Below are 26,066 nucleotides of genomic sequence, written 5' to 3' on the forward strand. Positions count from 1 at the left end.
TCATTATTAAATTATCTTATCATTCAACATTATCTTTACATTAACATCTTACACACCGTTTAATCATTCGTATCGTGCAACATGAATTTCAAATTTTTTATAAATATTATAATAATTTATGGAAAAATACAGATAATTTCATAGTTTAATAAAATCTCCCTGAACTTATCTTTCGACTATATCCATATTGAACAAACTTGCCATTGGCAAACGACCTACGTCGAGTACTCGTACAAAATGGCTAAGTAGTTAGAACCTTGGACCGCAATCAACGTTTGAGTGACCTTAATAACCATACGTATATATGTCCATGTACGATAAAGGAAACCGCGAAGTGTCCGCTTAAACATCCGAGATCATCGACGTTCTTAAATGAGGTTAGGTCTTTAAAACAAGAATATGTTTTGTGTATGTATACATGTATACATATATACATATATACATATATACATATATATATATATACATATATACATATATACATATATACATATATATATATATACATAATATAAATGTCATATGTATCTTTTATCCATGCTTCTCGATTCAACTTTCTCCGTTCAAATGAAAATGCAAATTCACATTATTACATAGATACATCTAATTATAGACAACTCATTTAGTATATGCAATTAGTTAAGGATATCAAAGAAATTGACTTTACCGACAATTGACTTTTACTATTCGTGCTGCCCTCCTCCTTTATCAAAATAACAAACCGATAATGCTCAAATCTCTAACTGTAGAGTAAAGCGAACAAAGGAGCGCAGTGTGAAACTGAAATCAACCGCGACTTCAGAGAAGAAATATATTTTTTATTTATTGTTACAAAATAAGATAATTTTGCGGAAAGTGTTTCTACGGTAAAAAAATAAACGTGGAACCGTTTTTCATGGATCCGTATCGAAAGGTGAGTTTACTATTAACCTTTTGACATCATTGTGCCCGTAAAAACGATGACTTTTTATCATTGAAAGTGAAAGATCGAAGTAAAAAAATAGAAACTGTCCTACTATATGATCTTTCGGTTTTCTACTTGAACCATTCACTTTACTCCAATCAAATGTTTCTTTTTATTCAATTAACATTAAAATTACCGATTTATTTGGATCATATCCAATAATTTGATAGATACTTAAAAAAAAATAGTTTATTAATCATGATTTTTAATTTATTTAATTTTATGATAATAAATAAAAGAAAAGATGTTATATATTATATTTACATGTTTGTCATGATTATAATGGTAGTAATTACAAATTTCAGTCCACTCTATATATTTACATATATATTTATACGTGTAATGTGAATATGTTTGTGTCGATTTAATTGATATATTTTACCATAATAAATGAAGGATACTAGATTTCAGCTATTATATATTTATAATGATTATAATTTTAGTAAATTATAAAACAAGAAATCTAAAATCCGTCATTTTTATGTGCTTGGTAGTTCTAGTATAAAAACTTTCAATGAAAACAATTTGTAATATTACTTTTCAGCCCACCCTATATATTTACGTATACGCGTATGTGTGTGAGTGCATTCATGTCGATTCAGACGATATTAGCAAAGCCTGATGTGTACTTAAATAATTCCAATAGGCCACGATTGATGTAATTTCTTTCGTCATACTACGAGTTTCCTTACTATTACTAGTAATAGTCGTATGGAAAATTACGGAACCATGTTAAATTCAAAAAATTATTGATAACTCATTGAAGCGAAACGTTACTCACGACGATAATTCTTTAGAAATTATAAAATGTTTTCTTGTTTGGATGTAATAAACAACTACGAAATACGAAATAAAAAACGTGTATATGTACGTGCGTGCATGCGTTCTTATTCTTTGTTTTTACATTATTCTTATTAAATGATATAATTATAATGAAAAAAAATCAAAAAATCTTCTTTATCGACTGATCACATTTTTAATGATAGATTTAACAATCAGTCAACAGTGATTGCTTACAATAACCTTTTTAATAAAAATATTTACTTGAAATTTTATCGCATGTGAAAGCATTATGACTTAAATTTGATATAAATCATATATAGGTATATATCATTCTATTATTGCATATATAATCAGGGCCACATAATCATAAAACATATTAAGTGTAAGCTCCAGTCTCACTTTGCATGAGGCCATAATTTTAAATCTTTATTCTCACAAACAATAATATAAAAAACATTCAGTATATTTGCTAAAACTAAAACCAGAAGAAAAAAATTAAAAAAAAATATACTTATGAACTTGGTTAATTGAAACAGGCCTCTTTTGAGGACTCATAATATATTGTACCTAAGATCTCCAAAAATATAAAGGCGATCCTATATATAATATATATATTTTTCTCATAATATTTAGATAATTTTGTTATATACTTTAGCCCTTATTAATACTAAATTTTATTATATATATATTATTCTATTATATTCTAAGTAATTTACATAAATTTATTCTCATAATATCTACATAATTCTATTATATTAGTATATTCTTCTATTAAACATGATGTAGCTAAAACAAAGCTGAATTGTATATGTGTTACTTTTAAATTGTAATTTAAATTTTGTTTCTTTTTTATATTTTATTTTTATTTTATATTAAATTAGATTAGATTTTAATTTTATTTTATATTTTATATTAGATATAGCACATATAGTGTATAGTACAAATGTCATTTGATAGCGAGCCATTAAGTCATTTAAAACCTGTTTAATAACTAATATTTTCGCAAATTAAGTAATACTATACATTTCATCGGAACATAATGAACAACTAAACACAATTTCATCCGGATGGAACGAAAATAGTAGAAATTATAGGGAAACTATGAGCTCATAAGATTTTAAATTTTACATTAACAATACTCTCTCTGATACTAAATTCTATGATATAAACGTTATATTATAACGTTATTTTATATACATATTTTATTATATTATATGTTTTAAATAGAATTACATAAATATGATATAATGCAAAAAAAAATAGATATATATATATATATATATATATATATATATATATAAAAGAATTCTAGTGTATAATACTAGTAAATAATTTATATCATATTTAAGTCATATATATATAATAGAATTTATATAAAAAATCATAATTTTATTGTTTTGTTATGACATCAGTCATCAATGATCCCACGACGTTGCTGGTAAATTGAATGCCGGTTACCGGTGATCCTCACGGTAGTCAATTTGTTAAATAATTGTTAACGATATTGCAAAAATCACTTGAAGAAGTTATTGATTAACCCTACAAATTTTACAAGATTTAAAGAAAAGTTACGGAAATCCTCGAAACTCTGAACAAAAGTATTAACCTTTAATCAAACCCGTAGACGAAGTAATGATGAGCGTTGATCGAATGGAAGTAAATAAGGTTCCTAACTGCAAATAAAAACTTCAGTTGCTCATGGCAAATATAATCATCGTATGTGTAAAAACAATAAGTAAAAGCCTTTATATATATAGCGTTATATATATATATATTCTTTAAAAAAACTCATTTTATTATTTGAAATGAAACAGCGAAGAAAAAAGATCAACAAATAAATTAAAACAATTCCTTCTCGCAGGATAAGATAAATTCTTGACATCAAAATCGTTAAAAAAATTTCTCTCTTTTTTGCTTACGATATTATTATCTTTACTTAATGAGATAACATACTAACTATGAAGATTTATCAAAATGATTTCTAACTGAAGAAACTTCTGCGTAAATAAAAATAAATTTGTTACGATCGTTAGATCGTCGAGCAGAAGATGAAAATAAACAAAATGAGAGAATAGTCCCTTCTGGCTTAACTAGTCGACTTAAATACCTATAAAAAAAAAATGTAGACTGTATGACGTAGTAAAAGATGAAAACGATTTCAACGCTAAGGTGATTTACATGCTCGTCGACTTCGGCTTATGAAAAAAGCTACGCGTTCAAATAAACTACACTCTGTTTACTGACTTAATGGAATGTAGCGTGAAGGAGAACCTTCACGAGTATAGAAATGTCAACGACCGTAAGAAGAAAGAAAGGAAGGAGTCGATGATGTTTCTATGTATGTCTCCCTATTTCTCTTTCGCTCTCTTTTCTCTTCGTTAAAAAAGATCTTCTAGAGCATCGAACTTTTACTCTTGAATGAATGCGTTACCTTCGCAATACGATTGAAATCAAGCTCGCATTTATGATGATCAATTTATGATGGTCGATAGGAAAATGCATAGATCAATAAAAATCATCAATCGTTCTTTCCTTTTATTTCTTTCAAGTATTCGTACGTATCATCGTAAATATAATTACATATTTCCATGATTTAGAATCAATTAGTATTGGTATCTCTCGTACTAAATATAAGAAAGTGTAACGTTAATGTCGCTATTAGTCTATGTACTGTAAATTTGTCGTTATCATTGCGTCTTTCGCACGTCATTCGACGCGGGAGAATCTTTCAAAAAGTGAGGCGTATCCGTGGGCAAATCTTAAAACCGTTACCGTGTAAACTCATCGTCGACGTTTCTTTGCCTCTCTAATCAACTTCTCCAGAAACGCTTTTTTAAAACTCTATATAGACTATAGAAAAAAAATAAACAAAAAAAAATAATTTCAATATTGTTACTAAAAAAAATACAAACATCAATCGACCTATCAAATCGGCATATATGCAAACGTAGCGATCATTAATCAAGAAATTCGTAGATCGTCTTATTGAACAATTTCGTTAAATTTGCGGTGCAAAAAAGACGTAATTCGAATATTACGTTACGTCAAGCTTGCATTCAATGTCGTTTGATAAGTCAGCACTTGGAAAGTATATATAACTCGGATAACGATTTAAGAAAAAAGTAACTGGAATTTTTTTTTTAGTCTCGAGAAGTATTACGTCTCGACTTTCTCATATAATCCATCTCTTCGAATTAATCCTTATTTGAAAGATATAATTAAATAGATAATACATCTCGACTCTTAAGAATTCTTCTCTTAAGAATTTCTTTTATACATATTCGCTGTATTGTAAGCTTTTGATCATAGTTCGTAAATAACGCGACGTACCGATTGGACAGATTAGCATCGGTGTGAGAACGCATTTGATAAAATGCTTGCTAGTGTAATAAACGTCAAGTTAAAACGTTATTCTAATACCGTTCTTACATAATCACATTCGTGATCGTACGAGCGTTTACAGCTGTTAAACCCTGTATAACTATTCTTATATCGTGGACCTCGTGACAAAGCCAAATACCTTAAACACGTATCGGGAGTGATAAAAAAAAGGACGTTTAAAGGAAAGGAAATTTACAGAATAAATTAATAAAAAATATAAATTAAATATTTAAATAACATTAAATTAACGCTAAAGAACTACTGACAATATAATTCCGATACATTAAGATACATATATCTCATATATATTTCAGAAAAAACAAGAAGAGAAAAGGAATTTATAAAACTGATTTCTTTTATATAAATCCTATTATGTACATATGTGTGTGTGAGTTAAATATCATCTAAACTATATTATATAATAGAATTTATATATATATATATTATATATATATATATATTCTACTATATCATATTTATATAATTTTATTATATCATATTAATATATCTATTCTATTATTTCATATTGATATCATATAATAGAATATGTATAGAATAATACAATAGTAGAATATTTATATAATAAAAAATTATATGTAAATTATTTAATATATAATAAAATAGTATATAGAATTATATACATATTATATACAATAATAAAATGATATATACATATGATTTAGATCATATTTAAGTTATAATGCCTTGAATAAACACGCGATGAAATTTCATTTAAACATTAGTATAAAAATGATTATAATTACTCATTTTGATTAATTAGCAAATTTAGTATTAAACTAAGAAAAAAGATCGTTGATTCAAAGTTGTCTTTCCCTTTCTAATACCTTTCTTTTTTTTGGAGAAGTCTTACATATTTTGTGAAGATTCGAGGAATGCACTAAAAAAGGAAATACGAGAACTTGATCAAAGTGTTTTAATCGTATTGCTCTATGAGCGAAATGTCGAATGATGAAAACAAGCAAACGGAGAGAATCGTATAACGAAATAGACCGTAATGTTCATCCTCTTTAATGTCGTCGTTCCGTGGCGAATATCATCATGAATCGTCTCTCTCTCTCTCTCTCTCTCTCTCTCTCTCTCTCTCTCTCTCTCTCTCTCTCTCTCTCTCTCTCTCTCTCTCTCTCTTTCTCTCTCTCTCTCTCTCTCTCCTCCTCTACTTCACTTTGAACTTATCATAGAATATTACGAATAAAGAAACATACAAAAGTTGAACGTTGGTGTTTACTTCCAAATGAACTGAACGAAAAATAAGATAGACTTAGAAAAAAATCATATACTTATGTCAGGAATGTAACATTTCAAAAAATTCGTCGTTGTTAATGTAACATCCCTCAAAAATCCGTCGTGATACATATACATGAATTTTGGTAAAAAATTATGATTTATTCGCAAAAGAACTACAGCTACTCCTTATGACGAATACTATTGATTAAAATTTTCACATCGGTCAATCTTTTGTGTAAGCTCCTCTATTCTTTTTACATTTTGAAAAAAATTCTATGTGGCACGTTTTTTATTTATATCTGAGCAAGACATTTAACGAATGAAGATACAATGGATCAAAGAGTATAGTCGATAAATGATAAAAAGAAAGCAACTCCTTTCCATTCGAATAGGATATCGAAAAATTAATCAAAATGGGCACGACAAAGTTAAAATATCAAACAAGCGACTTATCTTACTATTAATAAAAAGAAAAAAAAAATGTTACTTCGATACCATAAATGATACCATGATACACATGAAACATTCTCACCCACATACATATGCATATGCATATTTGTATGTATGTTGCATCTACAGTGGAAGGTATTAATGTTCAATCAGAACAAAGTAGAAAAAAAGGAAAAAAGGACTTTTTTCAGAACAAAAGAGTTGCGCAAAACGCAAACACGAATTCGGCTACTAACGTATCTATTCTTACTTTCATATGGCTATTTACATTCGACGCTTGACACCATTCCGATAGCGGATGCTCCGGGCTAAGCCGAGACTACATTGTTCGCCAAAATACACGCGCGTATTTACACACCCGTAAGTACACGACGTAGAAATGTACGAATGTTCTCCCTATTAGAAACAATATGTTCCATCAGAAGTTCGCTTTACTAATTGTAAACTTTTTTTTTTTTTTTTTCTTAATAAGAATGATATCTATATATTAACGATGACATTCAATTGACTAGTTTCAAATTTGTCTATTATTTGGAATTGTCTATTATTTGTGTTGTATATATTATTCTACTATTAATGGAAATGTTTAACATTTAAGTGTATCTTTGATCGATATGAAAGTTCAGAACTTAAAAATATTTGAACATAACTATAAATAGTACCGTGATGTACCGGTCTTTGCTTGGGAGGTTATCGTCTTCGTCATTTATACATACGTATAATACACGCGTTTAAGCATCATAGAAAAGATAACGAAATCAACCCGGTTCTAACCGTTCGTAAACCAACCAAACCTGAATCTCAAACGCGTGCGCGTATATTAAAATGATATCGATGTAAAGACCTGCTAAAGACGAACGACCGGGCATGAACTCTGCGGGTTGAAATTATTCTATGAACGAAATGAAAACTTTATTGAATAATTTAACTTCCTTTTTTGTATTTTCTTGTTTGAAAACGTTTCCGATTACTTCCGCATTGCGTCGCCACAATTTTTCGGTAGATATTCTAACGGTAATAATCTCTATTATTTTTGAAAGAAAAGGAAATAAATAAATTCAAACAACTGTAAAATATTTGAAAGTATAACTCTAAAAAATCAAACGAATAATATTTAAACACCATCTTTAACAGATTCATATATCCGTTTAACTCTAAAATTATAAAAATAAAAAGGAAAAGAAGAGCTGCTTACTCGTTCCTCCTGATAATATCCAATTACGTTGACGACGCATTTGCAAAAACGTACGCGACTTTTTATATCTCTTGATTGTTTCGCCACCGTTTGCCACGTTTTCCCGCGCTCGTATCAATATGAGTAAAAAAGTACGAATCAACATTAACGGTTCGACGGATCGTCGAGAACTGCCCAACGGCCGTTATCCCCACCACTAACAAATATATTTCACGCGTTCTCCTCATCGACTCTTAACGACGCGACAACGGCAAATGTAAACACAATGACAACTGATCGTCTCAACGAATAATTCTATTGATTCTTCTTCTATCTTGACGGACTCCTTCTCCAAAACTTTTTATTATCTCTCTCTCCCTCTCTCTCTCTTTCTTTCTATCTTCTTTACATATGCAAATAACCGTGCCAAATCTTACGATTTATGTAACCGTATTTCCTTGCTACGAATCGTGCAGAACATCGATCACACGATCCTCTTCCCTCTCCTTACTCTCTTCTACCTCCCCCACTCTTGCCATTTCACTCAGCTTTGCTTATTTCAAACTTGTTTACACGCCTTCTTCGTTGACTCGTTATGTACATAGATATGTCTGAATGAAGATTCGTACAATTAATTACGAAGTTAAAATATTTTGATCTGTTATCCTGTTATATTACATACAAATACATGTTATTAGTTAAAAATATATCTTGATTTTTTGAAATATACAAATAATCGCTCAAATCTTTTAATTTAATATGTTTAATATTTAATATTTTAAACGGTTATGTTAAATACATATATTAATAAATATATTTCAAAAAATTTCATGAAAGTAATATTTTTTATTTTGATATTTTGCAGATAAAAAAGATAAATGTATTATTTACACACGTTACATTATCATATTATTTTAAATACTGCATACACGATATTTTCTTTCCATAAATAATCGAAAGATATCTAAAAGAATTTATGTTTATTTGTCTGAAAAATATAAATATTTATATTTCCAGCGTAGAGATTCTTCTGTGTATAATTAATTTGTGACATAGACTTTAAAAAGGAACTGTAAATACGAAAATAATTAAAAATAATTAATCTAGATATAGCTTTTTAAGTAATATTTTTGTAAAGGAAAATTAAATTTGTTATTTCTTTCTAAAGTAATCAAGTAATATACCCTTACATTGACAATTTTTAACTGCATTTTTCATGCAATATTTGTTATAATTAATTTCATTTTACATTTGCAACGAATAAGTACTTTGTACTTTCAAGTAAACAGGTATATAAAAAATTATCAAAGAATGTACATGAAATCCATATAATCCTCGAAAAGATACCTTTGAGGTCCTTAATTTATAAAAATCAAAATCTGTTTTAATATGAAAATCTCTGAGATTTCTTTAATACCTATCCCAAATAACAGATAAGTTAGATTTCGTAAATACAAATTTAACAAATTGTTCTATTAATGTACAATAATAATAATTATATATACTAATAAATGAAGGTTCTTTGATTATAACCATATATGTTTCTTATTTTACAAGTTCCTTAGATTTTTTATCATAAATAAATAATATACTAAGAAACTAAATAAACTAAGAAAGATATAATAGAATACTATATAATATTAATATGTTCATAGACGAGTGTTCATAGACGAATTCTCCATATCATTTATAGTATTCATTAACGGTTCAATCCCCATCGTCCAAATTAAAGGTACGTCTGTATTTATAGTTACTTCAGGATATTTGTCATATGTATTTGAAGTACTAACTAAGCCACCAAACTGCATAGATGCATTATCTAGAAACCATTATAATTTTATATTCCAAAATATTACTTTTTATATATATTATATATACCTAAATTCCATTTTAAACCAGTCGTCGATACATGATTAGCAGGTGCACCTATCGGCAATAGTCCACACCAATTATTTTTCTCAAGCAATATGTCGGGTATTTTTATCCTGTGGAAACCTGGCTTTAGCAGCCATGTTAATGAATCACTTGCAACTTGTATTATCTAAAGAAAATGATCTATTATCCACTCAACAACAGGTTTTTTCCATCATTAAACATTACCTGTATATTTTGTATAATTTTTTCAGCTTTATGAAGCGTATTAATATTGCCAAGTAGATGATCGAATCTGCCTGAATTTTCTACTATTACAAATATACCATTTAACTGTAAAAAAGAAATACTTTTTATAGAAAAAGTACAATATTAAAAGTACAATGATGTTGTTTAAAATAAATTCTATTACATTTATATTCTCTTTCTTAATATGAAGATCCAATTGCATTATAGCTTTTGTATAATCTGTAAACATTTGATCAGGCGTTATGATAACTTTGGAACCAATATCTTGTAATCTGTGAATTGTATATGGTGAAGAACTATCCATATCACCAGTAATAAAAGTTGGTACATATTTACTATAATTTCCATTAAGTACATCTATTCCTTGTTCCTTTAAATAATTTAACCATCTGTGTGTACCTCCATCAACAGTGACAGTTACTTGTGCTACAAAATATCATCTATGGATTATACAAAATGTTATTTATATTACCACATCTTTTTATTATATAAAAATATTACCAACCTTTTTCCCAAAGTTGAAACATCAAATTATATTTCAAACATATAGGACAATTTAATACAACAACGGCGTATTTGTAGTCGTCAATGACGTGAAAAATGTTAAGAGGATCCCAAACATTCTTCTCGATTTCCAGTTCATGTTGCATCCTCAAAGTTAATTTGTATTTTCGATAAACTGAAAATTAAGTAAAAGAAAAGTGAGGTTAAGTCGCAGAAACGTAAAAGCACATGTATCTCGAAGGTAACGTAGAATATAAAAATATAAACGATTTCTATTGTGATTAAACTTAACGGAGCGGCTACATTGGCTATCGAAAAACGTTTTGCTTTAAGAGAAATCTTATATAACGATTACTTAACTATTTTGAAAGAAATTTAACATAGTTGACGAAATAACCATTATATAGTGCACGCTGCAAAATTATATTGAGTAATAAATCTTATAAGAAATGTACAAAAGTTTGTATTCAATTTGAAATCAAATAATTACTATACTTTGGATTACAACATAACATATATATGTTTGTGTATATAGATTTACAGCCCAATGAATATAGTTCTCTTATGAATATCTCTCTTATGAATATCGTATACTTACATCGATATTTTTGTCATTATAGGGAATAAAAAAAAGCTTAATTGAATGTTGAAAAACTGAACGACGAAAGTACATATTTAAATAAATATTATAAAGTATATGTTTGATGATAGTATATTGATCGTTTCTTTAAATTGATGTACATATATACATGGCTATGTGTTTACATATCGTGAAATAAATTTTGAATAACATACAATAAAATATATAATTAAAATACTTAGAAAATTTCAAATATTACTAGCACATTATCCGAAATTAACATAATAATGGATATAAATAGTTAATAACGTAATCATTAGAATTATTCGTTTTTTACGTAACATTGTTAAAAATTTCTACTTACGATATTGAAAGCTGAATGAAGTATTGGGTAAGATAATTCGATGCAAACTAATAAATTGTCTTTATATGCCATAATTATCAAAAATTTAGTCTCTTATCTTTTACCATGTGTCCACCTTTGGCAAATGGATTTATGCATTAATTTTATTATACGAGAAACTGTAAACAAGTCTGTTTAAGACTGTTTGTTTAAGATTTCGTAAGAACTAGCTTTTCAAAATTTATATTAATAGAAAAAACTTTTAAAAAATATAAGAAAAAGATGACAAGCGCGTAATTTTATTGTTTTGCATATATAATTTTTTTTTTCTAAATATAATCTTATAAAATCATATTTTTCTTTTTTATATTAAATGTAAACTACATAAAAAAAACAAATATCTAAATATATTCAAATCAGTTGTCTGTCCTAGATCGCTGCAGGAAAAGTATATTAGTTCAATGTCTTCTACAATTTGGATTTGGAAACAAATATCTGGCCTTGGAGCAAGATATAATGATGTGGTATATGCACGTTCTATGATTTTACAGTCTCATGAATTTCTTGTTTACTTTGGTGGCGACATTCAAGTATGTACAAAATTATCTTATTCTTATTTTTAGATATCACAGGTTTTCATAGCATACTGTTTCTCATTAGGATTTACAAGAAAATATGGTAAAATGTGTAGATAAGAAAAAATACATGGAATGGAGTTTGGACAATACTGCGCGTATGCTATCACACAACTTTCCTAAATATCATGTATTTGTTATCTGCCCATCCAGGTAAAAGTTTTTTTTTATATTATATAAATTACTCTGTGTACTATATTTTAGATTATTTTATGTTATGTCAGGACATCCAACGTATTTAGTTGCTTTGATAATTTTGTAAAATCCAATGATTATGGAATCCCAACATTCTCTTCTACATTCAATGCTTTAGAAAATCTTCAAGAACTTGTTAGATCATTCTGCACAAAACTTAATACATTGGATGTGAATCAGGTAAACTTTTCTTTATTAATTTGCTTGTAATATGTCAATTGGTTTTGTTTTAAATCTTATATGTCTATATAATTTTTTTTCTTTAGAGTACAATAACATATACTCCTGATAAAATAAATCTAATGTTAATGGCTTTTAGTAAAGGATGTGTAGTATTAAATCAATTTCTGTACGAGTTTCAATATTATCAATCACAATCAATACCTAACACTAGTATGATAAATTTTATAAATAATATTAAAAGTATATGGTGGTTAGACGGTGGTCATGGTGGTTATAAAGACACCTGGGTTACAGATAGAAACGTGCTTGAATCATTAGCAAAGTTGAGTAAGTAGATGCTTTATGGACAATATTAATAAACCATTTTGATATCTTCTATCAATAGATTTTAATGTTAATGATAATTTCATTTTTAATACAATTTAGAGATAGATATTCATGTACATGTGACACCATATCAAATTCAGGATACTTCTCGACCTTGGATCTCTATGGAAGAATCTTGTTTTTATAATACGCTACAAAGTTTAAATATGCCTATACAACGTATTGTACATTTTGAGAATAAACCACGTAGTATAATAATGCATTTCAATATACTTAAAATTATAAGAGAGATGTAACTCTCTTACTGAAAATAAAGACTAGATAAATAATGTATATAAAATATGTATATAAAAATAAGTATAAAATAATGTATATAAAAATAATGTATATAATAATGTATATAAAAAGATATCTTATAAGAATCAATCTATTATAGAAAACTTAATTTTTATTTTTCTAGATTATTAAGGAATACATAGATAGTCCGCTTTTCTATTAATAATATCAAATTTATGCATATAGAATAAAAAACCGATTTATATTACAGTTATGTACATATATACACAAATATATGTAAAATAGGAATGTACTCCTAAAAGTAAATCTATATTCCTATATCTTCTATGTACAAAGCAATAACCTTCAATTTCATAAAACTTATTTTTCTTTCAGAAAAACATTTACGATCAGAAGGCTCTCTATTAACAGTTATATGTACATTTTGTTTGGCGATAAGTGATTGCTTTTGATTCTAAAATAGCAATATTTTATTAAAATGAATTTGATTAAATACAATTACATTTGGAATGTAAAAGATTGCTCACCATTAGGCATATATAACAACAAAATTTCTGCCCATTCATCTGAACCATCGCAACAATCACAATAGCCGTCGTTGACTTTATAGGAAGGAATTTTTTCTAGAAATAAAAATATGAAAATTTGTTTTGTTCGATACGATATTTACGCTAATAATCATCGGTTAAAAATACCTTTAAATTTTAACGAAGAACTTTCACAATAAAATGTACCGTTGTTACATGCATTTGTACCTGGTTCATCGCTGCCATCTAATGGACAATCACAATAATCGTCGTTTATTTGAATAAAATCTATTTCTTGTTTCGAAGAAAAACAGACAAACTTATCTCTAGCATTAGGAAGATACTTGGTAATATCTTCGTTACGTATGCCACGTAACGAAACAGTTCGGCCATTTTTATCTTGTATTAATTTAGAATATTTCGGTTCGTTCCATTTTGAACGTACTTTTCCAGTTACGATGTAATTAGATGTTCGTACGGAGCCGGTTATTAATTTACCCACGATCGCGCTATTCAATTCTTTAAGATAAAATATTTGATGTTTGAAGAAAACAATACCAGCGACAAATACAATTAATAACATGTATTTTGATTTTGTCCGACAGAAACGACGTTTCCAAAATGCTTCACTTTTCATATCTGTATGTTTACTACTATCATTAAATTATTAATATTTTTTTACAAAGACATATAGATCTGCAGGCATAATGTATGTACACTATTTATAAGAACACCACGTGCATCACAAAGAAAATTAAATTTAATGTTCTTTACAAATTTTCTACTTCGAAACCTTCCCAAATTTTATCTAATATTAACTCGGTACTATATATTGTGTGTTTATCGGCCATTCGTCAAGCACAGATTACAGCGCCGATAGCTGCAAGAATGAAAACTAAACCTTGGTAGTTAAACAATTAGATACGCACACAATTATTCTGATTATATGATGAAATGCACAAATCCATAAAAAAGTATTGATCACTATAATTTTACTACGAAATATATAGAGAATAACTTATATTTGTTCACTTTTAACGGAGTCAGCTCATCTAGTATCGTTTTTATAAATCCTATGAATATAATAAAATAATAAAAACTTTTCAAATTAGAATACTCAACAATGAAATTTTTCGAAATATCTTAATTTTATTACCAACAAACGAAGCACCTTTACAACTACAATACATGTTTATAATCCCAAGTTTATTATAATTCATGCACTATATACAGTACTTTCTTTACGGTTTGTTTTTTTATTTTTTCTTAATCGATGATGTAATAATAATGTATATATTGTGTAAAACAATACAATGTAATTAAATTATTTTTCCTAAATTTCAGAATACTCCGAATATTAAATATAATTTATTAGAAAAATTTACATCTAACAATCTGTTAGACGACACGTGAAGATTATAAAAGTAATAACTTGGAAAAGACTCGGTAAAGATTAATTTTCAAATAAAAATTCATTTTTATGCCGTAAATAGAAGTTGGATAATATATTAATTAATATACAAATTTTGTTGGCCATCATGTTAAATTATTAATTAGCATCCTTTATTCATAATTAATTCATATAATATGAAAAATAATTTTTCCATAATTCAATTGTAAATATTTTCATCATAATATTATATCGATTATGAATCACATTTAACCTTTAGACTACTGTCAGAAAACTCACTATGGCCTAATAACTAATATATGACTCTGTAATTATTTCAATTTATTACTTACGCACAAATTCCTTTGCGTTTTTAAGATAAATTGAATTTTCAAAAGAATGTTTCTTTATGTTTTATATTTGCACATTGTTATCAATTATCATGGAGAAAGTTTAAAATTTGATATTAATTTTTATTTTAAAATAAGCACTGGCCATATTAAGTGCTCAGCTCCATTCTGCTTCGTACTCTAAGAGTTAATAGGTAACTAATTATTTGAATAAACAGGAATTCATTTAAAAAAAGACAAGGCAACTCTAATGGCTAATGATTTAACAGTATCTTCTGGAGTAGCATACACGGCCTATATTCATCTAGTTTTACACGTTCATTTATGCAAAAGGGTGGGCAGAAGCAGGATTATGTACGTAAATCCATATAATCCATGTCCTTTCATATTTTTGTCAACAAAAAAAATATATATATATATACCAGGGATCACAGTCTTTCGCATTTACCAATAGTAATTCCTCAAGAAAAAACAATAAGGATGACAAATAAATTTTACTAACATTTTGTATTCTATTAAATTTCTCTATGCAAATAATAATAAAAATTTACATTCTTTTATTCTAAAACGAAATAATTAGATCTTTTATGAGACACTTAATGATTGTAAATATTCGGCAATTATATAATTCTTTATACGTCTGTATGTAATAAATTAAACAATGCCTCCTCAGATTTGTTATACTTATTTAAAGAATACTGCCGCTTGTGATACACCATTACTCCAACAATACCAACTCAAACGTTTCCACGAGATTCAACCTCTAGAAGATAATTCGCTCATCGAAACGTACAGATATACATAGATATAGCATAGTATTGCAACTTTCACTTTTTATAAACTGCAAATTCTCGGCTATACATACCTTAAAACTATCTTACTAATTAACTGCTTGGCATTATAATTTTAGTAGTAACTTTATGAACAAAAAGTTTTATACTTTAACTGTATAGATTCATTTATAGTCTATGAGCACAATGAGTAATTAGATAAATTTGTGGTATAACTGATTCTTGTAATGCAAAATTTATATAAGAAAAAATTATAAACTGACCAGTAAAAAATCTGACTTCAAGCAGATTACATACTAAGATAACCACGTGCTTGGCTTCGCTTACGTCCTATAAGATAGGCGATCAGTACAATGATTACCAAACCTGCCAGTGCACAACCCACAGCTATTGGAACAATATCTGGTGTATCCAGTTTACAATCTTTAACTAAACAGAAATAGATAAAAGTATTATTTTCTTATATTTAAAATATATTAATAATTATTTAAATTTATTTCTAAACAAAAACAAATTTAGTATAAACCTTGAGGAAGATCATTTACCTTCACCAAAATCTAAATTTTTGTCTTCTTTAAAGGCCTGGAATTGTAAATCAGATATCATTAAATATCCTACTGTTTTATTTGAGTTCAAAGTGAAATTTTGTTGTTTTAAACATCTGTATGAATTACTCAATCCAATAGAAAATAGTGTTGCATTGTGTACAAACATTGAAGTTTTGTCTGTAACAAAAATTAAAATATAAAAATAATTAATAAATTTAACGGATTAATAATAGAACATTCATAACAGATAAAGATCTTAAAAAATAATTTATATTGATAAAGAGAGAGAGGTACTTTCTAATAAAACAGTTCTTACTTCCTTCAGTAAGAGTGAGTTCTAAAAGATGTAAAGAATATTGTTTTGTGGTATTATTTTTGATAAAGTGAAGAACAAAGTTATTTGTTACATTTGCAATCTCATTCCATTGCAAAGTTATATTTTGCTCTAAATGTCCACATGAGCCAGATACTTTAGTCATATTATTTTTATCAGGCAGGTTGAATACTTTGTATATTGTCTGAAACATAACAGTTAGAAACATAACAGTTAGTCTTTAATAAAAGTTTAAAATTGGAAAACTTAACTCTTTCTTAACATTTTTGAAATTATACAAACCTGGTTATCTTGTTTAGAAACATCAGAAATGTTAAACTGTACAGCCATACTAATAATAATACAAATTTCACCGGTTTGATTAAGTATCCACTTTCCAGGTTTTGGAACTGGTACAGAATCAATTGGTGCTATAGTAATAGATTGGAAAATAATTGGAGTAGATGATAAAGGTACAGGCTTAACAGAAGGTTTAATTAGAATAGATTTATTTAAATCTTTCTCAAGAACATTTTCAACATCTTTGGACGAACTTTGATTGATGAGAGTATTTGCAGATGTATTTTCAATATTTCGAGTATTTGGCGTAAAAGAATCTTCATTTTTAATAGTAATTGTACTTGACGCAACAGTTTCTGTTTGTGGTTTTAGTGCTGCTACATTAGAAACTGTTACATTTGAATTTTTTGAAGCTTCTTGTGTTTGTGAAGCTGTTTCATTTGAAGTAAAATTTGAATTTGAAATTACAGGTTTTAATTCTTTAATTTTTGTTGCATCCATAGGTTTAATTGATACCTGTATCTCATCATTAGACTGTCCGCTTATACCATAATCTATAAAATATTAAAATTTAAATAATATAATATTTTATAATTAATCTTTGAATATGATATAAAATCACGATATATACACAAACATGTTTGTAAAATATCGTCGAATAGTGGAAAATATATGTATTTCTTATCAGAATTTTTTGTTGTCACTTTCTATCTATGGTTTGTGTCTTTATTCTTTCTACATTTACGAGTGTTCAGTACATTCGTTAGCACATTAAATAGCATACGTTGATTATTTCGCGGTAAACATGTTATCTCGCGTAGTTTCGTTTATTAATGTTCAAGATACATCTATATCTTTGTATGATAAAAATTTTTTTGTTTAATAAAGTTTAAGATATTTCTATATTTTTTTGTGATAAAAATCCGCCTATCATATCAAATACCAATTTCGATTGATTTTCAATCCGCACATACTTCATATTTTTATTATGAAAGAGATTTTTTATTTTTATATTAGAATATTAAACAAAATGCATATTATGAAGTGTTTATTGTAAATAATTAATAAATTAATAAATTTTATATATATTATATTTATATTATACATATTATAATTTATATATATAATCCATTCTGCTACATGTAAAAAAAATATGAATAATTGCAAATATAAATATCAATGTTATAACTTCATCCATTTTCTTTCTGATATCTTATGTAATATATATGTTATGCTGTAGATTATGTATCTATCTGCACAAAAGTATCTACATATGAAATTTCTTTTTTGCTGTTATGATATAATATGTTAGAAATCCAATTATCATTAAAATTGTTTTTAGAATACAAAAAGATTAGAAATTTACAAGATGATATAATATATATGTGTTAATTTATAGATTATCGTATTGCAACAAGCAAAGTAATAAGATTTAGATTCGAGAAACTACAGGAATAATTGAAGTAATTAAATGAAATGTGTACACGTTCTTTAAAAAGTATGCAAAATTTGAAACTTATCTTTGAAATGTTACATTTTTATCCTTACAATGAAACATTAACAGTAACAAAACGGTTAATTAAGAGTATCGATCGAAACATTTTTAAATAAAGAGTAATCTTAGAATAGGAATTGTATTTCGCTTGCTTGCAATTGCAAACGGATGTTTTATCGTATTAATGGCTTAATGTAACTTTCAAATTCTTTAACTAATACGATGGACTGAGATTAAATTTAGTTGCTCGAATATAAATGCTTTATTCTTATTGATTTCGTAAGAAATCTGATTCTATCTTTCATAAACATCATACAAATGAAGCTTTCGTCTTTTTTTCTTCTAATCTTTTTTTTACCGATTGTCAGAAACAAAAAGTGCTTCAGTTCAATATGTTTTCAACTCTTTATGTTGAAAATAATAATAATAATAAAAAAAAAAAAAAAAAAAAAAAAGACAGAAACCAGTGATCACATTCGCTAAGCATGAACACACCAAAGTTTCAAAAATCTCCTTTAATTTCTAAACGGAAAATTACTTATATATTGCTACGTCATGAACTTCTCATGCACCATCTGCCATTTGCATTAAAATTATAGTAATATATTATGGTTTTGCATACGTACCTGATATGGCGCAAAATAGAATAAGCAATGCGATTTTCAACATTTCTGCTATTATTCAATTAACTTCACCGTGTTCCCTGATAATCCTAACAAAGCCGTACTCTATCACGTACGAAAATGATATCTGAATTTAACGAGAAGACGATGAACGTTAAAATGGTATCAAATACAAAATAAAGCAAAGAACTTGCCTTTTCAAGTGTTCGAAAACTCACCGAGGTTTTGCGATACAATCGGAAAGCGTATCATAAAGGCAAGTTCATAAATGTAATTCAACTATACGAATTGATATTTTTTCTAATCAATTTCTAGTAATTCTGATTGAATATGAAATATTTAAGCTAATAAATGTTGAATTTCTAATTTAACTCGTATTTAGCTTTGAATAAAAAACGAAACATTGAATTTACAAATTGATTAGCTTATTAATGGAAGTACATCATTCAAAGATGAAGGCTTTTTGTTCTCTTCTGTTGCGTCTTCCATTACTATGCAAACACATTATACTCTCTAAACAATTTCATTGGTTCTAACAGGATAAAGGATTTTCGTGTACATGCGCAGTTCAGATGCGGCAGATAAACGTCACTTTTTAAATAGGACAGACAAAGTTTTGTTATTATGTTTCATTTACTTTTTACTAATATTGTAAGACATTCATTGTAAAATTCTAAGGTTATTAATAACAGAATTTTATCATTTTTGGTTTAATTTCGATAATTATAGTTTAGTAAAGTAGTATTGTTTTATTTTAGGCGTTAAAAATTAGTATTTGTAAAATTTACATATTTCTTATTATCGTTTTATTATTATTATCAGAAGTTTTTGTATAAGGATACACGTAATCGTTTTATTCAGTCTATGCTGATTGAGAATTCATAATACTTAATCTATTAGATTCTTTTGCATTTTCTTTTTGTTGAAGTACAGGAATAAAAAATAACATCAAACCACTAATAGCGATCATACTGCCTGCAGTATAAAAACCAGGGTCGTATGAAGCAAGTCCATCGTATAACCAACCTGGAAAAAATAAGACACTTAATAATATTATAGATAATTCTGCATTTTATTTTTTTACCTGCTACAGGTGGTCCAAGAAGAGATGCAAAGCCTTGGAAAAGTAATAACAGTCCAAAAGCATTTGTAAGACGATTTAAGCCTAATAAATCTACTAGAATAACGGAAGTAAGGCCTACGTATGCTCCAGCAGTAAAACCATAAATAATACAATAAAATGCAAAAGCAGTAAAATTGCTACAAAAAGTGCTCAATATTGTAGCTACAATAAAAGATATAATTTTACAGGTTGCTTTTTCATAGAAAATTATTAATTATTGATTTCTATATTATTTAGAAATCAAAGATATCAAAATAATTACCTATTCCACAGACCGTGAGACAAATATTGTACACAAGGAGTCGATTGATCCATGGCTTATCAGATATATATCCCAAAATAATACGACCTAAAGTATTGGCTACTCCAATAATTGCAAGTAAATAACTAGCTAAACTTTTATTTATTCCTCGTTCTTCTGCTTGTGGCTGTAAAAAGAAAAAAACAGTTTAAATATTTTTAAAATCTACAAAATGTGAACAATAAATTATTTACCAGTAGATATACATAAGGCACATTAAATCCAATACTAGTACAAAAATTGGAAAGAGTAAAAATAATAAACAAAGGATTCTTTAATAGAGAAGTGTCCATAATCTCTTGAAGTACATGGATTTTTTTTTCAGATTTAGAGGGTAACGCCATATTATTTTCAGTCCTTTTAATTTCGACTATGTTTGATATATTTTTAGAGTATGTATCTAGAGGAATAATGTCCTCTTTATTATCAACAATCAAAGATTTACTGTAAATGCATACAATAAATTTTGTTAATATATCAATTTTAGATCATTAAAAGCGTTTATCAAGCAATTTATTAATAATAATTTTGTATAATGCAACTTAGATCTATTGATAAGATAATGGAAAAACCAACAAAGAGCAATAAAGTCAGAATACTAATAAATCTGAATGCAGGAGATGAGATACAGACAAATAATTACGAATGTTCTCCAGACTGCCGTGATGTAATCCATTATGGCACTTGGTTTCTTCGCTACTTCCAAATGTTCTTATATGCGATTGTTTATGTTGATTGCTGACTTTATTAATTAATATAGGCTGACTTAAAGCAGTCCTCATACTACTTGGCATAACTTTCTTTTCAAAGTTAACTACATTGAATTTTATATTGTTTTCCGGATTGATTACTTCATCCGAACTTTCTTGTCGTTTAGTAAACGTAGAAGATTTATTTATACTTTGTAGTTTTTCAGATATGCCCTAAAATAGAAACATTTTGATGCAGATTACATCCCTAAAATTACATTAATTTTCTTTTTACATTAAATTATTTTTAGACTATACTTTTGAATTATGATTCTTTTTAAGCATTGAAGTTTCAAGTGGTCTGAAAAATGCTCCAAGTATAATACAATTCAAAACAATACCGGAACATATCATTATTGCTCCTCTCCATCCATAATTTGATATAAGAGATTCCAAACAAGGAGCAAAAATAAGAGTTCCTAAACCTGAACCACAAACCGCTATACCTGTTGCTAAAGAACGATACTTTTCGAAGTAACAAGTAACGCTTACTATAGCTGGTAAATATATTAATCCGAAGCCCAAACCTGTGAATATGGGTTACATATAACAATAATATTGTAACTGCAAATAATAGCAATCTAAGAATGATTTAAAGAAAATTATTTCATTTTACTTACCTGTTCCAAAGCCAATGGTAAAGTATAACATAATGATACTACTTGCCCAGACACTGGCTAATAGACAAACACTGGCGAAAATCGAGCCAGCTATAGTAACCGCTCGACAGCCATATTTGTTCACAAAAGATCCAGATATCGGACCTTCAAATGAATGGCAAAGAAATTATAAAATGAATTATCATGAAATTGATCGATCTTACCTGAACACAAAGTTACCCCGACGAGTATCGAAGCAATCCAGGCAGTAGCACCTTTTCCCTCCTCGAAGTAATAAAGAAGTTCCAAATAAAATACACCGAAAGAATAGGTCACTCCATCGGCTGTTAATAAGAAACGAACAAGACATAAAAAGAAATTAGACTTTTGTATTAATTTTTATTAAAGAAACTGATATATAGTTTGTTAACAAGAAATGGATAAGGTATAAGAGAAAAAAAATGGATCCCTTAAAATTCCAAGTTTGATATTAATTTTTATTAAAGAAACTAATATATAGTAATGTTTATTAATCGAAAATGACTTATAAATTTTAGATTAGAAAGTGGTATCAGTAGAAGGTAAAGATTTAATAACGATCCTGCGATTACCTAATTGAAAAGAATCAGTCATTACCTGCTACGATATAAATTGAAGCATACGAACTGAAACTATAACGAACAATATGAATATAAATGCTTAATGAGACAGATATCATTTACTAATATTAAAAACATTAATCTTCCAATAGTCGTTTAAAAAAATATTACTAAATATTATTAAATATTGATAAGATTTCCTTCCGAAAACTAATCAATATTAAATATATTACAAACTACATCGAGTGACCTATTAAAATGTAAGCAGTAACTTATAACTATCAGCCGTGAGTAATAAAGATAAAATTTTTGTTGACGTCCGAAATGGACCGTCAATCTAATTTTATTATGCATGCTCATTTCATAGTAAAGTAATACATAAGTTTTTCAATTTCGTTGGTATCGTGCGTGATTCGACGAATATTATAATAGAACTTGTTTCTGAGATCGTTGAAAATATGTTTCATGTTGATTATTAATTACATTACGAAATTTATCATTATTCTAACAAGGAAAATGATAGGTTTGACCTTCTCTGGTTGTAATGTACACGTTTTACAGTTAAAACGCTGATTATATGCTAAATTGAAACTATATAACCGTTAAGTCAAATGAAATAAATTGTTAACACATTAACTGATTATTTCTTCTCTTTTCTTTTTTTTTCAATGAAATTTGTGATCAAAATGATCGAAGAATATACTTTAATGCTCATTGACGGTATGAGAACGTAAATTCATTTTAATGAACGGATATGAAAGTGGTCGGATGAAGTTGAACGACAGAAAGATAAGAAGATGACTCAAGCCAAAAGTTTCGTCTTTTGTACGGAAAAAAAACAGTGTATTCAACTGTAAAAGTACGCTTTACGCGAGTTTTTTTTGAAACACCGTTTCAATTAAAGTCAACAAAGGTTATCTAAAATTCGCTTTTTTTCTCTGTGGATTCTTTGCAGACAAATATATAATATATCTTTACATCTTTCGACTCTGTCAAAATCATACTTCCAATGCGTCATCTCCAATGATAACGCAATATGAACACGATTATGGATTGTAACGTTCTATTGTCGATGAATTTCATGTGCAATCATAGAAATGAAAATATTTCTGTCTGTCGCATTAACAAGCTCTTACTCTTTTTTAGTTCTCACAATTACTTATACTTGATTTTTATTTTTATCGTAAATCTATTGTTCAGAGTAGATTTATTACGCAAAAAATAATTTTGAGTAAAAACGCATTATTTTTTAGTTAGTACAGTTTTTCTGTTACGATTGTTAACTATATTTGTGAGAATATAGTTAATAATCGATATACAAATATATGACGTATGTTCGATATACAAATCATATAAAAATTTTTAAAGTGAAGCTTTATTTTTTGCAAAAAATAAAGTTTCATATATCGACATAGGTATGTGTGATGTATATATATATAATGTTATATATAACATACACACACACACATAATACAATACATATATTCAATGTGTTAAAGATAGTTCACAGATGATATTCTTTCTTTCAAAATGTTCGTTTCAACGAATTTTACGCTCTTTTCGTCAAACTCACAATGCAACAAAGAAATCGAGTTGGGGAACATAATGACGCATCACGTGTGTTATATATATACGTACGAGTTTATGTCCTCTGATCTTTCGACGTTACCCTCTTTATCGTGAAATGATTTTCTATATTGATCGATATTGCATTAGTACATGCTTACTATCACATTTTTTTACTCTTTTTAATAATGCTGCATTCTTTGCGATTGTAAACATGAAAAAACATAGAAAGCAAGTAATTGAGAGAACTTTATCATAAGTGTTTTGAAGGAATCGAGGAATTCGTTAGCCGTTGAACCACAAGATGATCCATATAACAAGTAATGAAACGAAAGAAAAGTCGAAGCTTTTTTAAAAACGTATGAATGAAAATACAATTTTTTTTATATTGAACCACGATCTATGTAATAAATACTGAAACGAGAGAAAGATTAAAGCTTTTATCAAAGACCTATGATAGAATGACATTGTGAAATTAAAAAAAAAAAATGCGGTCGAGGACATCAAGATCGCATTTTTCGCGGAAATCGCATAACTCTGATTTGAAATGAAAGTGAAAGGAAAGAGAAGAAAATGGAGGGGAAAATAATTCGATAAACTTACTGATAACGTGTATAAGAAAAGATGCGAGGACGACAAACCAGCCCCATCCTCCGTCCGGTGGTTTTGCTAAAGCGGGAATCCTCAAGGAATGATTTTCCATTAACGAATAAACTTCACCGACATTATCTTTTAATTTGCTGTTCTTATTAGTTTCCTCCTTCTTTGTTATCTCCGATATGGAGCTCATACTCGCGCGAGCCATGAGTTTCGCGATCTACAGCGCGCTAACGCGCGCAGCCAACTCTCAGTCTCATATGTTTCGATTCTGATTGTAAATACGACTCCAAGAAACATTTCAGAGCGTGCCAACAAGATCGACGTTACTTTTCCCCTCTGCCCCTGTTATTTATTTATGGTCAATGGCTTTTCTACCAATCCCATTATATTTTTTTATGATGTTTTTCAAATCATCGCGTTTTGTCTATCTTTGTCTTACTCTATATCTTCGTTTCTTAAAATCATTCACTCGATATTATTTTCGATTAATCGATTGATTGATCGATATACTTATGCATACGCACACAGATTTAATTTAAACCTAAAGCATTGTATATTATGTGATAACACAGCATTGTATTATAGAATGTAGTAATTATATATCTTTAATTGACTTCACAGCTGCATTTAATTGACAACGATCGAGAAATTAGTATAAGAAAAAGAAGAGTAACGCTTTGATGAGATGCTTACATATATTAATTGATCTTAAATCGATTGTTTTTATTTCATCCGCTCTTTATATCTTGCGCCTGTGTTCTTATATACACTATATGCTATACATGATGTCCCAGAATAAGTGGAAAATATTTTAGGGGTGGCTTTTGCATATCAAAATAATAAAAAAATTCATATAAACATATGTCCTGTTTGAATGCGTTTCCGAATTTTGTATCGCTATGATTCTTTTGTTAGACGAACGTAGATTATGTCATGTATTTAGATTATGTCACCATATTTTCTAGACAATTTCTGAATAATTGATTTTCAAACAAATGGACAGATCCTAT

At 27.8% G+C, this 26,066-nt stretch overlaps 4 protein-coding genes and 2 long non-coding RNA genes across 19 annotated transcripts; 2 read left to right on the top strand and 4 right to left on the bottom strand.

The window, feature by feature from the left end:
• Window positions 1–616: 616 nt before the first annotated feature.
• Window positions 617–13,250, top strand: LOC118450991 (mitochondrial protein C2orf69 homolog). Of its 9 annotated transcripts, XM_085655075.1 has the most exons (7): window positions 617–913; window positions 7,119–7,183; window positions 11,979–12,135; window positions 12,206–12,333; window positions 12,405–12,555; window positions 12,642–12,885; window positions 12,985–13,250. In XM_085655075.1, the coding sequence occupies exons 1-7, from the start codon at window positions 896–898 to the stop codon at window positions 13,179–13,181; spliced, it is 960 nt and encodes a 319-aa protein (XP_085511201.1). In that variant the 5' UTR covers window positions 617–895; the 3' UTR covers window positions 13,182–13,250. The 9 variants fall into 9 exon arrangements, with proteins under 9 accessions (XP_085511201.1, XP_035742966.2, XP_035742963.2 ...); XM_035887073.2 differs by lacking the exon at window positions 7,119–7,183 and having other exon boundaries at window positions 11,966–12,135; XM_035887070.2 differs by lacking the exon at window positions 7,119–7,183 and having other exon boundaries at window positions 618–913.
• On the bottom strand, window positions 3,146–8,493 carry LOC118450995 (uncharacterized). The gene is made up of 3 exons (XR_014981819.1): window positions 8,019–8,493; window positions 3,354–3,420; window positions 3,146–3,286 (listed from the first exon to the last, which is right to left on the bottom strand). It is a non-coding gene; the product is annotated as an uncharacterized LOC118450995 (long non-coding RNA).
• LOC118450993 (thiamine pyrophosphokinase 1) lies at window positions 9,110–15,088 on the bottom strand. 2 transcript variants are annotated; one of them, XM_085655074.1, is made up of 8 exons: window positions 13,878–15,088; window positions 13,710–13,805; window positions 10,624–10,797; window positions 10,455–10,544; window positions 10,282–10,337; window positions 10,098–10,202; window positions 9,876–10,038; window positions 9,110–9,816 (listed from the first exon to the last, which is right to left on the bottom strand). In XM_085655074.1, the coding sequence occupies exons 1-8, from the start codon at window positions 14,344–14,346 to the stop codon at window positions 9,647–9,649; spliced, it is 1,323 nt and encodes a 440-aa protein (XP_085511200.1). In that variant the 5' UTR covers window positions 14,347–15,088; the 3' UTR covers window positions 9,110–9,646. The 2 variants fall into 2 exon arrangements, with proteins under 2 accessions (XP_085511200.1, XP_085511199.1); XM_085655073.1 differs by having other exon boundaries at window positions 9,113–9,816; window positions 10,282–10,544.
• An 840-nt stretch (window positions 15,089–15,928) lies between these two features.
• Lamp1 (lysosome-associated membrane glycoprotein 1) lies at window positions 15,929–19,737 on the bottom strand. Its single transcript, XM_035887064.2, has 5 exons — window positions 19,523–19,737; window positions 17,405–17,955; window positions 17,105–17,306; window positions 16,786–16,965; window positions 15,929–16,669 (listed from the first exon to the last, which is right to left on the bottom strand). The coding sequence occupies exons 1-5, from the start codon at window positions 19,563–19,565 to the stop codon at window positions 16,530–16,532; spliced, it is 1,116 nt and encodes a 371-aa protein (XP_035742957.2). The 5' UTR covers window positions 19,566–19,737; the 3' UTR covers window positions 15,929–16,529.
• Window positions 19,738–20,023: 286 nt separating this feature from the next.
• Window positions 20,024–21,387, top strand: LOC146873192 (uncharacterized). 2 transcript variants are annotated; one of them, XR_014981818.1, is made up of 3 exons: window positions 20,024–20,170; window positions 20,613–20,830; window positions 20,916–21,387. It is a non-coding gene; the product is annotated as an uncharacterized LOC146873192 (long non-coding RNA). The 2 variants fall into 2 exon arrangements; XR_014981817.1 differs by having other exon boundaries at window positions 20,025–20,197.
• On the bottom strand, window positions 20,262–25,477 carry LOC118450988 (putative monocarboxylate transporter 5). 4 transcript variants are annotated; one of them, XM_035887063.2, is made up of 10 exons: window positions 23,374–23,405; window positions 22,928–22,962; window positions 22,516–22,635; window positions 22,313–22,456; window positions 21,951–22,219; window positions 21,577–21,866; window positions 21,138–21,387; window positions 20,905–21,070; window positions 20,604–20,804; window positions 20,263–20,545 (listed from the first exon to the last, which is right to left on the bottom strand). In XM_035887063.2, exons 1-10 carry the CDS (start codon window positions 23,388–23,390, stop codon window positions 20,382–20,384), a joined length of 1,656 nt encoding a protein of 551 aa, XP_035742956.1. In that variant the 5' UTR covers window positions 23,391–23,405; the 3' UTR covers window positions 20,263–20,381. The 4 variants fall into 4 exon arrangements, with proteins under 4 accessions (XP_035742955.1, XP_035742956.1, XP_035742954.1 ...); XM_035887062.2 differs by lacking the exon at window positions 23,374–23,405 and having other exon boundaries at window positions 20,262–20,545; window positions 22,928–23,024; XM_035887061.2 differs by lacking the exons at window positions 22,928–22,962; window positions 23,374–23,405 and adding an exon at window positions 25,060–25,475 and having other exon boundaries at window positions 20,265–20,545.
• Window positions 25,478–26,066: the final 589 nt, after the last annotated feature.

The sequence above is a fragment of the Vespa mandarinia genome, chromosome 2 (assembly GCF_050613455.1).
Source record: "Vespa mandarinia isolate Hongniang chromosome 2, ASM5061345v1, whole genome shotgun sequence".
NCBI lineage: Eukaryota > Metazoa > Arthropoda > Insecta > Hymenoptera > Vespidae > Vespa > Vespa mandarinia.

Bases quoted from the DNA above. Each gene is read 5' to 3' on its own strand.
- Lamp1 (XM_035887064.2), bottom strand. From the start codon at position 19,565: ATGTTGAAAATCGCATTGCTTATTCTATTTTGCGCCATATCAG. The intron at 17,307-17,404 runs GTTTGTATAATT...GTTATGTTTCAG, and splicing joins TTTCTAAACAAGATAACCAG to ACAATATACAAAGTATTCAA. The intron at 16,670-16,785 runs GTAAATGATCTT...ATTTCTGTTTAG, and splicing joins AAATTTAGATTTTGGTGAAG to TTAAAGATTGTAAACTGGAT.
- LOC118450988 (XM_035887061.2), bottom strand. From the start codon at position 25,261: ATGGCTCGCGCGAGTATGAGCTCCATATCGGAGATAACAAAGAAGGAG. The intron at 22,457-22,515 runs GTAAGATCGATC...ATTCATTTGAAG, and splicing joins CGGGGTAACTTTGTGTTCAG to GTCCGATATCTGGATCTTTT. The intron at 22,220-22,312 runs GTAAGTAAAATG...CCATATTCACAG, and splicing joins TACCATTGGCTTTGGAACAG to GTTTGGGCTTCGGATTAATA.
- LOC118450993 (XM_085655073.1), bottom strand. From the start codon at position 14,346: ATGAAAAGTGAAGCATTTTGGAAACGTCGTTTCTGTCGGACAAAATCA. The intron at 10,203-10,281 runs GTAATAGAATTT...TCTTTTTTACAG, and splicing joins TTAAGAAAGAGAATATAAAT to TTAAATGGTATATTTGTAAT. The intron at 10,039-10,097 runs GTAATGTTTAAT...CATTTTCTTTAG, and splicing joins AAATTATACAAAATATACAG to ATAATACAAGTTGCAAGTGA.
- LOC118450991 (XM_085655075.1), top strand. The intron at 12,136-12,205 runs GTATGTACAAAA...GTTTCTCATTAG, and splicing joins ACTTTGGTGGCGACATTCAA to GATTTACAAGAAAATATGGT. The intron at 12,556-12,641 runs GTAAACTTTTCT...TTTTTTCTTTAG, and splicing joins ATACATTGGATGTGAATCAG to AGTACAATAACATATACTCC.